Source organism: Oryzias latipes, chromosome 20 (assembly GCF_002234675.1).
Source record: "Oryzias latipes chromosome 20, ASM223467v1".
Lineage (NCBI taxonomy): Eukaryota > Metazoa > Chordata > Actinopteri > Beloniformes > Adrianichthyidae > Oryzias > Oryzias latipes.
This window is the reverse complement of record NC_019878.2, coordinates 23,817,584-23,834,951: the sequence shown is the minus strand read 5'-3', so window position 1 is coordinate 23,834,951 and position 17,368 is coordinate 23,817,584. Positions and strand designations below refer to the sequence as shown.

General features: G+C 43.8%; 1 protein-coding gene across 1 annotated transcript; it reads right to left on the bottom strand.

Moving 5' to 3' along the window:
* Positions 1-423: 423 nt before the first annotated feature.
* Positions 424-2,364, bottom strand: LOC101174304 (melanocortin receptor 4). Its single transcript, XM_004081195.4, has one exon. It carries the CDS (start codon positions 1,494-1,496, stop codon positions 531-533), a length of 966 nt encoding a protein of 321 aa, XP_004081243.1. The 5' UTR covers positions 1,497-2,364; the 3' UTR covers positions 424-530.
* Positions 2,365-17,368: the final 15,004 nt, after the last annotated feature.

Genomic DNA, 17,368 nt, shown 5'->3' with positions numbered 1-17,368 from the left:
TCACATTTAATCCTATTTTCCGTCAGTGCATCATCAGGAAGATGGACCTGAGAGAAAGGGGGTTTGTTGCTTGTGCTCCTTTTTCTGTTGCCGTAAGGTTTTTCCAGGGATGTGAGCAGAACCTGGGCCATCTCCCTTAAACACCTTCACACACTGTTCTGGCTCCATTCAAGTAAAACACCCTGATTGGCAGATCAGACCAAGCCAAGTGTGTTTGATTTTAGAATTACCATTACAAGAGAAGAAGTGTTTTTGCTATTTTCTTTTGATGCCAGTGGAATTGTTTGTATGTTCATTTGTTTCTCCCGTCCATCATCCTGTGATCATGGCTCCGTTTCGGTGCGTGAGCTCCTGGTGCTGCCTTCAGGTCATTTTTGAAACCGTGGGACTTTTGTGTTCCTGTAACTCTGTGGAATCCAGAGGTTGTAGATGTGGATGCATGCTGGTCACATGAGCATTCCTGCTACATGCCACTCCAGGACAGTTGATTGGTTGAACGTTGCAGCCACACAGACACACACACACATACGTCACACACACAGGAGAGCGTTGGAGCAGCAGAAGATCTCCTTGAAGGTTTTCCTCATCTCCTGGCTCCGGAAAGCGTAGATGATGGGGTCGATGACGGAGTTGCACATGATGAGAATGAGGTACATGTTGAAGTGCGACATGAAGCAGGTGCAGTAAGGGTTCCTGGGGCAGGTGATCATGAGGATGAGGTGGAGGAAGAACGGCGCCCAGCACACCACAAACACCCCGAGGAGGATGGTGAGGGTGATGGCGCCCTTCATGTTCGCCCGCTGGTGGATGGGCGCGTTGCCCGGCAGCGCCGCGATCCGCTTCATGTGCAGACGTGCCAGCAGGAACATGTGGACATAGAGGGAGGCCATGAGCACCAGCATGGTGAAGAACATGGTGATGAGACAGATGAGCACCGTGGTACTCTCCGAGTAGATGATGAAGAGGATACCCGACACAATGCAGCACGTCCAGATGCTGCTGATGACCACGGCTGCTCGCCGCAGCGTCACGATGTTGTGGTATCGCAGAGCGTAGAAGATGGTGATGTAGCGGTCAACGGCAATGGCCAGCAAGCTGCAGATGGAGGCCAGCAGAGAGCTGCAGATCATGGAGTCAAACACATTGTCCATGCTCTTGATGAGCCTGACAGGAATGCTCAGGTTGCCTCCGTTAATGAGCGCTATGACGATGGTCTCAGACGCGTTGGAGACGCTGACCAACATATCGGCTACTGCGAGGCTGCAGATGAAAAAGTACATGGGGGAGTGGAGGTTCTTGTTTTTAACGATCGCAGCAACAACCAGGATGTTCTCCAGCAGGCTGATGATGCCCAAAGTGAGGAAGACCTCAGTGGAGATCAGAAGCTGCTCGTAGCATCCCGCCGACGAGTCTTTCTGTCCTCCCAGGTCAGGAGGGAGAGTGGCCGAGGAGAGGCTTCTGTTGGGGACCGACCCATAAGGCAGAGTGGAGTTCATGATGACAGCAAGCAATGCTTTTCTTTGTTTCTATCAATCCATGGACTTTATGAGCTCCAAGAAAGAGAAAGAAAAAAAAAGTCTTCTTCTCTTTTTCAGAAGACAGTCGTCTGTAGATACCTTTTATTTTTCCACTCTGGTTTGTCAAAAACCCTAAAATAAGTCTAAGAAACGGAAATCAGGAGGCTCCCCGTCACTGTGCTCCAGCCAGCAGAGCATCGCTGCACAAGCCTGTTCGGTCTGTCTCTGCCCTCCGCCTCTCTGTTATTATAGCAGCCCCCCACCCCACCCCATCCTGTCTGCTCGCTGATAAGGAGGGAGGAGGAGGAGGAGGAGCTAGGTCGACCAAATGCATGAATGGAATTTTCACAATGGCTGCTGCAGCACTTCTTCCCCTGTGGTTCATTTGATAAAAATGTAAACAATATAGAAAATTAAAAAAAAGCTCCAACAGTGAAGGAAGGGAAACTTTAGTTTCAGTTTATAGATAAATTTGCTCATGAATATGAAATTTTCCACATTTTGATGTAAAAATAGAGTAATCCTGCAGTAAATTAAATGTTTTTAAACTAAAACTTTGCCTCATTGATGCATTTCTCTTAGTCAGCTTGTTTATGAATATACATTAAGCTGACATGAAACCAGCGACCGTCTCAGTCAGAGGCTTGTTGTCATGAAGACCCTCTGCTGAAACACAGAAAAATGAAAATAAACATACTACCATCCAGAAATGAAATATGTGAGTCTCTGTGGTTTGTCCTCAGAACAGGAAGTGTTCCATCACACAAAAATGATATTATAAATGTAACTGTTATCTATTGTAATCTATTACTTAGAAAAGAAGGAGAAACCTCAGATGAGGAGACCCGTTCAGACTCTAACGAAAAGAATGCAATGAGAACATTGGAGGAAACAAGAGAGATGAAGACTCAGCAGATACTTGCAGTAGACTAACCCTTTCAAACCCCCCCCCCCCCCCCCCTGCCTGGCTCGTCTTTTACGCCTCCATCAGTCAGGGGTCCGGGGCAACTCCATTGTTATTCAATCCATCCCTAAACAGCTGAAGAACAGTTCGTATCACTGTCAAGCTCCTGACTACAGTACCCATAATGCCCCAACAATCCATCCAGCAGTGTGGCTTTTACCAAAGTTGACCTAAAACATTTTGACAGATTTACGAGCGCCGTTAACCACAGAAAATCAACTGGAGGTCGGCAAGCACAACCAGAATTTATACTGAAGGCGCAAATTGGAAAAAATGTATTTATTTGTTTACATTAAATCAAACTGCTTCTTTCACTGCATTGAGATGAGCTTCTGTGACATTTTGTCAAAGACCTTTGTCAAAAGTTATACTTCCTGAATAAAAAAGCCTATTTTCTCTTTATTTTTATTTATGATATAAAACAAGAATTCCTTTATTGTTATCATAATAGTAACAAAACCATTACTATAAATCTTAATCTTCTGAAGGGTGAAGTCGGACTTTGGGGCACGTTTTAGGTTGTGGTCGGTCAGTGAGAAATCGACTCAAATGGGTCTTTTAGTTAAGAAAAAGCTCTTCTTGAGGAGCTGAAGAAGCTCAAGCTCCCAGCCAAAACCATGGTGCAGTTTTCCGCCATTGGTGAGTCCATGCTGACCTCCGCCATCACTGATTAGAGCCACACCCAGGATCAAACTCAGACAGCAGACAATGTTTACTATGCTGAGAGAATGATCGACTGGACCGTTCCGTCCCTGTTGGACCTGAACATATCCTCTACATTAGGGATGGACCTGAACATCTCCAGAACTCTGAGACGTGCAGGTCACTCTGGACACTCTGGGAGGAGGTTGAGGTCCATCTGTCTAGACGAGGGTTGCTCAAATCCAGGCCTCGAGGGCCGGCCCCCTGCTAGTTTTCCAGAAACCCTGCCTTATCTGCTGTTGATTACATGGATCAGGTGTGTTTAGCCGACGAGGAGCTTCAATGGCAGGATGGTTGGAAACCATGTGGGACACCGGCCCTCGAGGGCTGGATTTGGGCGCCCCTGGTCTAGAATCTTTAGCCAGATTCCCGGGGATGTAAATCCTTCTCTCCCAAGACACAAAACTAATTCAGATTCTGCAGATCAGGACCTCCTCACCACAGTTTGTGGGGTCTTGTAAAACATCACACTTCTACTCCTGACAAGACTGGAGGAAACCCCCAGGGAGGAAAGGGGGTGTCCTTCACAGAGATGGTGGCAGTTTACAGATGTTATAGTCCAGGTCACACAAAGCTGAACCCCTGAAGCTGCAGAACATGAACAGACTTTCAGTGCAGCAGAAGCTCTTCTACCCGATGATGGATCACTCTGAAAAAAGTGATAAAAGCTGAAGAACAGCTGGCAGTGACGTGATTTTCAGAGGTCAGAGCCATGATGAGGACATCCACACAGCAGCCCTGATAATGCTGGCAGGCAGAGGCCTGGTAAAGTCAGGAGTTTACTGACATTTTTATAAAATCCTGATCTGGAATTATGGGGGGGAAAGGTGCCATATCACATGCCAGTCAATGGGGAACGAAAGCATTCAGGTTCTGTCAATCATTTTGTTCTCCAGACATTTATAGGCTTCTCCTAACAGACCGAGGAACTGAAAAAACGAAAGAGTTCCTGCAGATGAAACTGAAGGCTGAGCCGTCACAGTCAGGACCATCTGGTTCACTACAGTTTGTTTTATACCAGCTGATTATCGATCAATAGCAGTAAACAATAATTTAATGATGATGATCCAGCGATAAAAGCAACACTGCAGAGTTGCTTCGTAGACTTTATTACCTGAAGCTCAACACCAAGAAGATGGAGATGATCCAGAACCTTAAAGGAACGAGATGTAAAGAAAAGAGTAAAAACCTCTAAGAGGGACTAACTGAAAGACATCAAGATGTTGAAAACAGAAAATCAAGCTCAGAGCCGTTTGATTGACAGCTGAGACCTGGTGTGAACAGAAAGAAAAATCAAACACAAAACATAACAAAAGACTACAAAACAACAACAAATATGATTCATTATTGTTCATGTTATATGTCAATAGGCACCATAGATACAGTAAATGTCATGTTTGCACACACACACACTTGTGCATGCTCACACATACCCACACACACACGCACCCACACGTTCACTTTAAGCAGTAAAGACCCTATGAGAAATAGGCGAGGCATCAAGCTATTAACCAATCAGACAGCTTCATTTTAATCGAACTTTCTATAGAAACTTGTCAGGACTGAGTCGACGCGGAAGCCTCTACAAAAGCTTTGACAGAAAGCAAATGTTCACAAAGGAAGTGAGACTTTACGAACTGAGACTTCCACACAAGTGGAGCAGCTTTTGCTGCCTTCTGAAAAACTGAAGAGGAGCTAAAAGAGATGCATTCAGGAAAGGTTTAGTCATGATATCCTAACAAAACAAAGAAGACATTTCTGGGAAATTCAAAAATTTCTGGTGGTGGTGACCTGCTGCCACTGGGGGGTTTGGAGCCGCAGTCGGCTGCGTGAGCTGCCCGAGTGAGTTTTTTGAGGAAACATTTCTTCTCTGAGGTCAACACATGCGGTGCTGTTACTCGTTGTCCCCCTTTCCATGGGAACCAGCGTCTGATCGGCTCACAGAGACCAGCTGAAATTGGATGCGCCTCCGCCTTAAACAGACGTTGGCGTGAATGGATGACACACATCTTTTTATTCCTCTGCATGTTGTTTTTCTGCATCTGATTCATCTGTTTAATTCCTAACGGCCGGAGCTGTTTGTGGAGTATGTGACAGAGACTAAATTAAACTCATTTGACATGATCTGGGGTTTTTGTTGACGATTTCAAAGATTCTGCACAAAGATTATAAAACTTGTTTGCCTGGAGCTCCTCCCACCTCCTCACTGCCTCGATTTTTGGAGAAGCCCTCAGGTGGCTGCACAGTGAAGTACGTTGGTTCTTTAACACCCAAGTTCGGTTTACTGTGACACTTTTTTTCAGCTCTGGTGGATTCCTCTCACTTGTTTTCTGACTGAAATCCTTTGAGTCCTCAGAATTTGTGAGGCAGAGATGATTTCAAACCAAAGAAGCGACTGAGCCGATGCTCCAACACAAACACGCTCAGCCTGATTTTATTTGTTTGACTCCAAATCTTAGAATAAAACAAAATCTTACGGCCTGGCACGGCGCTCCTGTCATTTTCTTTGGAGCTTTTCTCAATCTTCTGTGGAGTGCAAATGAGTATTTAGTGAGTCATGTTTGCTGCGTTCACAGATGAATAAGCAGGGCAGCTGTATCCATGGAGAAATCGGCTCCTGCTCACACAGAGATAATTTCTTTTGGATTAGCGTGCGCTCATTCATATAAATACTTTCATGTTTACAATACTTTCAAAGTAAATTAGTCGAATCTTCTCCAACAGTTTCAAAACAGGAGTAAACTGCAAACAAGAGACCCGTCTCTGCAGCTCCAACACTTGTTATCAGAAATTCATGAATATTTTATTTTCTGTCTGCACCTGAGTCCTCGTCCTTCACAGAAAATACGTTCATTTTTGAACCGGGGTTCTCCTGAAGCGCCACACAAAGGTAAAAAAACACCAAACAGAGGTCCTTCTATCACAACCGTTACAGTTCAGACTATCCTAAGTGTACTATAACAGCACGAGTGTCATATACGCAACCAGCAGATTACATGAGGAGCTTTTTGATGTTATCCTGAACTCAAAGCAATTATGCAGGAGAGGCACTTCATTAGGGTCCTTCTTCTAACGACATGCAGAGAAGGCTGTGCTGATTACAGTCTTGCAGGGGGGGGTCTCCCCCACTAGAGAAAAGAAGATGTGTTTAGAAGTGGGAACACAAGCTGACAGCCAAACTATTTGTGAGAAATTCATCAAAAACTCTAAATTTACTGTAATTTTTTCAGGATTCGCTATCAGTTTTTTTTAGGACTACGAGGCCAAATCCAGATTCCTACCTTACCCTGCTTGCTTCTCCCTCTCTCTCCAATTGTAGGGGCATTTGGAGAGATAGGGGGGTCCGAAATAGTTTTTTAACGGTAAGAACCCTCGTGGCGGAGGACTCTGTCTCCCATCACCACGAGTGTAACAAACTCAATTTCTTCACGTGTGTTTTTTTAAAGTTATAAAACTGATGTGATGTATTTCTGAGCGCTGGCAGCTAACGTAGATGACTGGCGACTATTGATGATGTCATCGAGTGGGGGATGCGTCCAGATTAGAGGACACTATTTTTCTATAAGTCTCGGTTTGGAGGGCTAACTGTAGGGGAAGCGATAAGGATGCGTCTACAATGTGCACCACTCAAACACGCTGGTTCACTCCAAGAGAAAGAGGAATGATGCTAGTGGTTTCTGTGAGTTGTATTTTAACAATACAGTAATGAGTCCATGTTTTTTTAGATTATTTATGGGGATAAGCTGCTGATGTTTTTGTTTATTTGTTTATTGACGGCCCCCTGCCCGCCTCTCCAGCCTTCATGGCTAAGGCTCACATCTGTCTGCAGCTCTCACAGCTAAACGTGAAACAAAAGGACTAGAAAAAGTGTGGAGTATCAAGCTTTAGTCGACATCACGCTCTGATGAACATGCAGACACACGTTTGGGCTTGAAAGCAAATAAAACACGGCACTCAGAGAAAGCAACCCATCACTGCAGACGAGAACATCCATCTCTGCTGCAGGCTCCTTCAAGACGGAGGAAGTCGCTAATGATGGCATTAGTTACTGTCATGGACAAAGCATGGCAGCATTTCTGATTTAAACACAGAAACTGTGTCTTCATAAAGAGTTCCTATGGTCAAACTAAAGTAGATCAAAGGGAAAAAAACATCTATAAAAATGTGGATTTATTTACAGAATTTATTTACAGTAGATGACACGGAATAGGACCGCTGAAACTGCTGCTGTGTTGAGTGATTTATTTATGACGTGTACTTTTACTCCCATTTTTTACTACTAGTTCTAATCTTTATTCCTACTCACGCTATTTGTTTTCGTAACTGTTATATTTCTCCTTTGGCTGCTTTAACAACTCAATTTCCCTCCGAGGATCAATAAAATCGTATCTTATCTTCTCATCTTTAGATGAATCAGCCACTCAGAGGTGTGACAATGACAGAGTGAGAGGATCGAGTTTTATCTTAAAGAGGAAATAAAAAGTCTGATGACCTCTAGGAAAATATATTCATGAAGGACTAGGAGAACTATGGGGACTGGAAGGACTAGGACAGGGGTCCCCAGACCTTTTCCAGCGAGGGCCACATGACTTTTCCATCCTCTGATCGAGGGCCGGGGTCAGTTTGAAACAGAAAAAGTGACAATCACAGGGGGGCCTAAACGTAAACTGAAAGCCACACATAACCAAATTTTAATAACCCAATCTGATGTCAAAAGCTCCTCTCGGGGTTCTTCACCAAAAAAATGATAATAATAATAATCAGCAAATATATAAGACTCTTTAGGAAAAAACAAATAAGGAGGCTAGCCTGTAGACGCCACTGTCTGTTCTCTCTGATCACCTTCCCAGGTTAAATACCTGCATTCTGAATCCATGTCCCTTACCTAACCTTTTTGTCATTTTTCCATTTTGATGGGGGGGCCGGTCACGTTCAAGTTCTATGACAGGGGCAAAGTGAGGTTCTAGTAGCAACATTTTTACTTTGGCTTACATTTCAATTCAAATAAACTTTATTAACATTAGGAAACAATTCCAGGGATTCCCTTTTCCTTGCTTCCATGCAGTTGCGCCTCCAGAAAATTTTCGTGGGGGTGGCCGGTAGGGGGGCCACTTTAAATCTTGGGGTAGCACACAAAAACCATGAGCTATATTTTTTAAATATATTCAACTAAACGTAGAAAACAGGTGTCAAAGAAAGAAAACCGTTTAAAGGGAACAAACATGTGGTGTTGATCAGGAACCTTCAGGGTCTGCCATCTTTCCTCAAGTCCTCAAGTTCAGCTCAGGTTTTGTAAACTGGAAACAGCCCTCTCCCTCCTTTTTCACATTCCATCATCCATTTTAGAAGAACATGAACACTCACCTGAGCACAGGTGTTAGCTCACCTTTGCACAAATAGTTTGTGTGATTGAATGAAATATTTCACACTAGTTGGTTTTAAGGCATAAGAGTGCATGTGTGAACACTATCTATATTGTGTTCATGTTGACATGTGGACATTCTTGCAGCCAACAGGTCTGTTTATAACATTCATTTGAGTGTGTGTGTGGACAGGCCCCGCCCCTTCTAGATTTGTATTACATCTGAACCTCACCGTAATGATAAACATCAGAAACTTGTTGTCTAATGCTGGTTCATGGTTTTACCCCCCCCCATAATCACCTTCCTACCCACTCTCTCTAATATCCCTCTCTCTTCTTCCTTCCTTTCCTTGCTCTGTCCCCTCCCGCAATGCAGGGAGGGGACAGAGCAAGAGCGCGAACGCACGCGTGTGTGTGTGCGGAAACCGCTGTTTCTGGGCTCACGGATTACAGGAAGGGGGCGGGGGCCGGCGCATACACGTGCGGCCAGTCGTCGTTTTGGAGTTGAGGAAAAAATACTAAAGAAAGTTTCTCTTTTCTTTTTCTTTTTTAACTTGTCCTGTCCAACAGCTGGGCAGACAGATGAGAGCTGAGGGCCTCTTAACAAGAGGGGTTATTCATCTTCAGACAAACCAGAGGTATGTCTGAATAGCCACAAGTTACTGGATGGTTATAATCATTATAATCATTACAGTGAGGTTCAGATGAAATGTTATAAACAGACCTGTTGGCTCCAAAGATGTCAACATGTACACAATACAAATATAGTTCACACACGCATACTTATGCATTCAAACCGACTAGAGTGAAATATTTCATTCAATCACACAAACTATTTGTGCAAAGGTGAGCTAACACCTGTGCTCAGGTGAGTGTTCATGTTCTTCTAAAATTGATGGTGGAATGTGAAAAGAAGGATGGAGAGTGCCCAGCCACCCCCACACCAAGACCCCCGCCACAGCAGCAGCCAGAACCCCCCAACACCCGCACTGTAGCAGATAGAGAACAATCACCCGCTGGCGCTGGGCGATCACATCCGCCACCCAGGCCAGGGCCAGCAGGACCACCACAGGGGCCCCCAAAGCCAGAGAGCAGGGAGGCATGGGGGGGACAGAGAGTAAAGCTCCAGCCCAACCAGGAAGTTCCTCTTGAAGAACTGAGACTGGTTCTTTGGTTTAACCCGCTCTGGAGGCTCTGAGGGTTCGAACGCGGAAGTGAACCCCGAAGGAAGATCAGCCTCACCATCTTCTTTCTGTTCTGCATCCAGCGGCTCGTCTTGAACTGTAAATGTCTGTCTGCTCGCGCAAAGGCAGCAGGGAAGGGAGGGGGTGTGGGCCGGTTTAAGAGCAGCTTTCCGCCTGCTGGTTGTGCATTTGGGATGAAAGTTTGGGGACCCCTGGACTAAGAGGACTGGGAGCACTAAAAGACTTCTATTTCCCAGTCTTGGAGAAGGGGAGACATATGGACTTCACTAAAATGTAAAGGTGAGAGTTGTGTGTTTAGAGTCTCTGGAACATGTAAGGTGGAGGACGGAAACATGAATGGGAACCAGATTCCTCACAAAGGGTGAGAGAGGATTTTTAAAATGTATTTATTATTTTGGACCAAATACAGCTTTTAAAATGTTTTCTTTCCCATCATCCATTCTTCTGAGTACATTATTATTTTTATTTTTTAAAGCTCATATCCTCTTAAATCAGCAGCAGGAAATCAAACTAATTAAAGGACGTCTGTCGGATCACTGTAAACGGAATATGTGTGTGCTGGCAGAACAGAGGCCGGTCGGTTCAACCTTCAGGACACAAAGACCGCGGCGCACAGGTCCATGAAAAACAAAATAATTATAAGCTTCAACCGCAGATGGAGCCGCGCTTCATACGTGTGTGCATGGTCATGGTCAGGCTGCTCTGAGACCATGAACAGTCAGAGGAACATTTTCATCCGAGCCTCATCATCATCTCAGGCCTTTCAAAAAGCCTCGTGCTGCTCCGGTCAGTCTTAAAAACCAGAACTTCCTGCGTCGTTCATCATCTCGAGTCTCTACTGAGTAACAGAAGCGACTGTGGCTGAGAGGAGCGAACAGAGCTGAAGCTTCTGCCGCGCTGCGATTCAGGAGGGATCTGGGTTTGATGCTGAGTCAGCAGAAAGGTTGTGAGGGGAGCAAAGAGGAGGAATTCCCTAAACACCTTCAATTCATCACAGATTAGTTTTTGATCCAAAAGCTTGACTTTCTGAAATAAACGGAGGTATTGAAGTGATTACTTTGAACATCTGCATGATAAAAATCCAGTTTGAGTTTATTATGGTTTCAAAAGAGAACTAAGCATCACTGTGGTTATCAGTGTTTGCTTTGTCTTCAGCGTTATCAGCCTCCGCCCCCCCTTCTGTGACTGCAGATGCTGCTGTTGCCATGGTTACACAGAAAGCTAAGGAGGACAGTGGGAAAGGTGAAGTTGTCCACGCTCTGGAAGGCGACAGCGGCAGCTTCTGCACAGGAACGGATCGATCTCTTCTGTTCGGATGCAGGTCACAGAAACATCTGCAGATTTTTCTTTGATTAAATCGAAGCCGAATGCAGATGCGAGCAGAAGAACTGAGCTTCTCTGTCCACAGGTGGATACTCAGGTAACACCTCATCATCCACGTCCTCAGTCAAAGCATCTGGACCTTTTTCTTCTGAAGGAACTCAGTGAACATAAAGAACAATCATCTGCTATTCTGCATTATAATAATCTAATATTTGACTTTTTTAGGACTTTTTTGTTGCAATAAATCATTTTTGTTAGTTCTTATGCAGCATTTTCTGGTACTTTGACCCAGTGGGTTTCTCTGTCCGGCTCAAACTGCGACAGCTGTCTCCAGAGATCACATGATCAGACCTGGGACGTCAGGTCATCCCAAAAACTCCACGACTGGGATCGGGTCAGAACCGGGTTTTAGAGTTCAGAGGAAACAGAGTGACGCTGACACAGGCACACATGATCAGCTGACCTCGTGCTGTAACGATTCATTTTAACGCCTTTGTCTGACTTCCTGTCAAACAAAACCTGAGCTGAATCAGAGAACCTGAGAAAAGATGGAAGACCCTGAAGGTTCCTGATCAACACCACGCGTTTGTTTCCGTTAAACAGATTTCTTTCTTTGACAAATGTGAAAGCATCTCCCCCCCTCCACCCTGTCAGGACCAGCATCTTTTTACTTTTGTTCTCCTTAGGAACTAGTCCTTCTTACTTATTTTTATTTTATTTTTAACATAAATGACTGTTTTTGAAATTGTCTCAACTTTCCAGAAATCTGAGGAAATCCAGGAACAGCGAAGATTCAACGTGTTTGAGTCTGAGAACGGTCAGGAGGACGTCTGAAGGCTCAACATTAAACAAATTCACTAACTATTTTCACTAATATAATTCACTAATCAAACTGAAGAAAACTGTTCTTAACTGCTCCTGATGGACAAACAAAAATAAACACGTTTTCTTTTTTGTTTGGTCTAACAGAGACTTTTTTCCCCTTAAGCATTAAATATGGAAATTGTATGAATTGTTTTTAATAGTTTTCCATGTTTCTGTGATGTTTCACCTCTTGGTTCAGTTTGAGCTGGATGCATTAAAGCTCCTAAACACTTTTCTGTCCTGACACTCGACCAGAAAATGGCCCAAATGGAAGCGCAGCAGGTGCTGGAAGAGCCACAATTATCAGCAGCTTTTCAGATGAAAGTGATGCTCATGGTGACGCCTAATCTGCTGTAATTCAGAGCAAATGAAGCCACTTCCCCTCTGAATGGCCTCACCCGACCCCAGAGCACCATCGCCACACTGCAGCCTCCACAACGAGGACCTGCAGCTGCATCTGAAGCTTTTCAAAACTTCTCCTGCAGCTTCACGTTCTTCAGAAATGCAGCAGGAGGAGGATCAGCTCATCTTCATCAGAACGAGCCATCGTCCGTCTCCTCATCTCCCTCAGACCTGATTCTCCCTCTGGACTCATCATTGGGGGAGGAGGGGGTCCCACACATGAACAGCAGCAGCTCCCTAATGGAGGGACGTGTGGGTGAGGCCAGGCAGTTTGTTGCATAAATTAAATGCGGCTGTTGTGGGGGAGCTAATCTGCTTGGCCTTTCACGAGTCATGAAGATCCTCATCAGATCTGATTTCAGGCTGTTCCGTTTATTCTGGCATCCCACTAAATGAAGGGTGAGACAAGGCGGCCCCCCATGATTTCCTACGCAAATACCCCCCCCAACAGCTGCAGAAAAACTCAAGTTAACTGAAGAGTGTACAGAAAGATAAATGTCTCCTTAGAACCGCTTAACTATGAGGAAACGTGCACATGCCCGCGTGCACATGAAGACGATTCTGACAGAGAATGCGTGAAGTCGCAGATCTTCCCACTTTGACCTCTGATGGAGACTCTATGCTGGCAGAAAACAGAACGGAAATGTCAGATTCTTCCCTCAGTCGAGCTTGAAATAAAGAGTTTTATTCCTGCGACACTTGGCTGAGAATGTGCAGCGATGAAGAGGTCAGCCGTCTTCTTCAGCTTAATGCCATCCCACTTAAGTGTGAATGCTTCTCCGGATGGACCATCATCACTTCTACGTCTCTGCTGTGAAGCTGGTGGAGGTGCCGTCACTTCACCATCGCTCAGGTTCCTCTTTGTCATCAAACTGTGACACTTGATCAAATGTTAGGGATCAGACTGTTTCCAGGGTAACGGGCTTTCTGGAAGCATCAGACTGTTTGTCTGGAAAAAGTGTTACTTCTCTGAATGATGCTTTCAGGCATCTGGAGATCGAGTCATTTAGATCCTCCTGCAGGAGTCTGAAATGTGCAACATGACCTAAAAATGAATCAAATCTGTGTGAGGTGACAGATGCAGTCAGGAACGGATGATCAGTGGGACACGGTGGCGGCGGCGGGAGCCAGTCGTGTCTTTGCATCCATGCGGCCCTCGTTAGCGCTCTCTGGTGAGCATCTCTGTAATTTGTGGATAAGTGAGGCATGGCCGCCATCATAATGCCCTCATCCAGGTTTATGATGTCACTAAATTACACCTGAACCCTCTGAGGAGAGGAGTGATGCTTGGTCGAACTATCAGGGCGCCAGTGGGGGCGGATACGTGTCCTAACTCCTCTAGACTCAGCCTCTGGAGCGGCGTGGTCAACGTTTGGACCTGGGGGTAATGAGGTGCTGTTTTTAAACCGGTCCTTCATGCTGGGACATCCTGCAGAATTCCTCCACAGATGACTCGAGGAACATGGAATCTGAACTTATGAGTTCCAACAGCTGCTCTTTAGAGGGCGCCATTGTTCGAAACAAGTTCAAACCAGATCAGGAAAAGCAGAAGAAAAGCAGCTCGCCTCTCCAGCGACCCTGACTGTCGGATATTTTCATTTTTCTAGCTTGAATCCCGTTATCTGCTGCTGTGACCAGACGTTAACCGGATCCCGATTTGTTCACAGACAATCTGGGTCCTCAGGTCAACTGCAGGGGTGACCCAGCTCCTGCTCAGTGGAAAAACATGTCCTTCTCAAAGCAGGTTAAAAAAACGTTAGAATATAAGAGGATTTTCCCTCATTATAAGTGAAAAAAAAACAATCTGCCAATCTAACTGCAAGACTTTGTCTTAGTTTTGCCCTTCAATAGAAAAAAAATCTGATGAGATAAAAACACTGAAATTCTATTTGAAAATTCTATTTGAAAATATTACGTCTTAAAATAAGCCTGTCATGCTATAAAAACAGCTTCTATTTGTCTAAAGCTGGTTTATTTATACAGGCTTTAGACTTTGCAGTTTCACTGAATCCAGCTAGTCTGTCTCTGGAGACCACTCACTGTTCACAAACCTCTGCTTCCCGATCCGCACTAAGGGCCGATTCAGGACTGCCATCATCTCTGGGGCCATTAGTGTGAGATTGATAGAACCATAGCTCCAAACACAAGATCAAAACAAAGAACAACAGATAATAAACAACACTAAAAACTATATGTCAAAACTGAGTTAACATTTATTATGATTATTATGCTTTTAGCCAAAATCCAAAAACATATGTTGTTTTCTAGGACATAGTTTCTGCAGAGCGGCAGGAGTTCCCCTCCGAGTTGTGGGCGGGACTTTTGGCGAGTTGCTGAGAGCTCCTGATTCACATCAATTTGAATAAAGGAATGCTCAGAATTGTCTTTCAAAATGTCGTCCCATGCCAAAGGAGCATTAAAAAACACCAAAAGCAGAATTTTTATGCTTCTTTAGAAATATTATGTAAAAAAAAACTTGTTTTAATCAGAGATTTTACTTAAAATAAGATGTTTTTGAGATCAAATGACTCAACATGGTATCTAAGATTAAAAGAAGTTGGTACATTTTATTGCAAAGTTACGTTTGATTTCATTTTGTCTTATATTAAATGTATTAAGATATTTAAACGACAAACCAAACCGAAATACGGGAGATTTTGTGTGTTTGTAGTGCTGACCTTCATTCCTGAACCAGGTGGTGATGAGGAGGAGATGCTTTCATGTGTTGCTGCATGAGGAAGAGCAGCACGTCGGTGGGGGGGGCACTCTTCAAAGAACGGAAAGGAAAAAAAAGTTCAGGTTTAGAGACAGTCAGGACAGCAAAAAAAATTATCACAAGTATTAACATTTATTTTTCAAAAAAAATCTAGATGGATAAAAATGAGCCCTTAATAGAGGTCAAGGTAACTAAAACAACTGAAGCTTTAAATTTAACAGAGGACACCTGAAAAAACATACAATTTTCCTTAAAATGACCAAAGAGAACACAAGGGAACATATCTATTGGCTGATCAGACCAACTACACACACAAGGGGGAACTTAAAAAGTCTAAGAGAAAATACAGAAAACAAAGGAAACTGATGTCCATCCTGTGGTAAATTAACACACACAAATAAATGTAACTAAGTAACATCGAATAGAAACTAAAGTAAAGCAATACAAAAAGAGTTTCTTCTCCCCCTGGTGATGGTTCAGTCCGATTAGCTGCCTGATGAATATAAAGCCTCTGCTGACTGGCATGCTTCCTTGTGTCAGGCCCGACGTGATGGTTCCAGCAGCAGATTGCAGCAGCAGCAATGGTTCCCTCAGCAACACGGACTCAAAAACATAGTAAATTAATGAAGCAAATTAGAATAAAGTAAACCGAAATGTTAGCCACCCCATCTGCCCTGATGGGGTGGCAGCTTAGGCAGCCGTCTCACGGTGTCATGAAAAAAGTTCTCACGCTCAAAGCAGAAACGTTACAAATGATTATTTCTGTAATCCAGAAAACCTAAAAGCTGCATTAAAATGTTTTTCACAACTGCTAAACTCTGAGAGACTTTTTCGGGTTTTCAAATGGAATCAAAATGAGTGAATTGATGTTTTCCAAAGCTTCTGATGAAAGCCTGAACCCGCCTTTACCGAGACGCTTTCCTAGTGCCAGTTTAAACGCCGCCCCTCCCTTCAGAGAGGCTGAGGATGGATGAGAGTCGGATTCCAGTCCTCTCAAAGCCAGCCTGCTTTAGGAATCATTCACACAAAGTGAAGCAGTTGAAGGGCTTCTTTCAAGTCACATTTCTGGAAGAAAAGCTGTTTACATTAAAAACCTTTTTCCTTTTTATTTATTAACTTTCCTGCAACTTTTTGAGAAAAATCTTTGATCTGAGCAGAAAAACAATCTGAAATCAAGGTCGCTGCTTAATCATCTTCTGCTCGTATGAATGTTTTCATCCCGTTAAAATATTAGAACCAAAGCATCTGCTGCCACATTTTTAAAGCGATTCTGCAAAGACGAGTTGCCATGGAAACGTGATGGGGTGCAGTCAAGGTATCAAGGTAAAAGCAAGCGTTTGCTGGAGGATAGGCGGGAGACCTTTTCTACATTTGACAAATGTTTCTCTTCCAGTGAATATTTGGACAAAATAAATGAATTTGAGTCCAGAATGAAGAATCTCTGGACGTTACGTTTGTTTTGCCCAAATGTTCCTTAGAGGAGCAGAACTCCTGCTCCACAGCCTTTCTGAGAGGGATCCAGCTGACTGTAAAGGCTGACATTTCCTGCACCCCTCGTCTCGTCTTTCACTGCTCACACAAAAGGTCTGACAGTTTCTTCTTGTCTGAACAAAAGGGTGCGATCTCCGTCTGCAGAACGGCGGATGTTTAGGAGCTACGACTGGAGAAAGCCGGTTTCCCTTCATGACTCTGTTTGGGTCGGGTCCGTTTGATGAAGCTCTGGGTGTTGGCTGGTGGGCGTGTCATGGAGGTGGAGGACTCAGGTGGATGAAGAAATAATAAAAAAATAAGACATCGCAGACACCAGCACAATGCAAACTATTTGCTCTGTGCAGAATTCAAAGCTCGTTTTTAGATATAAAGTTTAGCCTAAATTACAAAAATGGGTTTATTTAAATAAACACCTAGTGTGTCAAAGGTTTCATAACCCCTTTGTAACAGTAAAATATGTCCACCACAAGTGGCTTTCAGCTGTCATTTGTCTGCTCAGCTGTTGGACAGGACAAGTTAAAATCAAACAGAAAAATGTCACGGTATTTCACCAGGTTTTGAGTTGGTTTAACTTCTCTTTGCTCTGCACTTTTCCAAAAGTTTCTCTAAATCATTAGGAGCTTGGATCTAGAAATTAGGAAGTTATTATTTAAATGAGTCCAAATTTTTTTTGCTCCAAACTCTTGATAATGGAAAAGTTTAGGACTCAAAAAACTCAAATTTCCCTTGAATTTTTCAGTCAATTTTAAGAACATTATTTAAAAGTTAAATATATTTTGTTCTAAAATGAGTCGTTTCCACTTATTACGCTAGTTCCTTGGT

Coding starts and splice junctions, on each gene's coding strand:
- LOC101174304 (XM_004081195.4), bottom strand. CDS start 1,496: ATGAACTCCACTCTGCCTTATGGGTCGGTCCCCAACAGAAGCCTCTCC.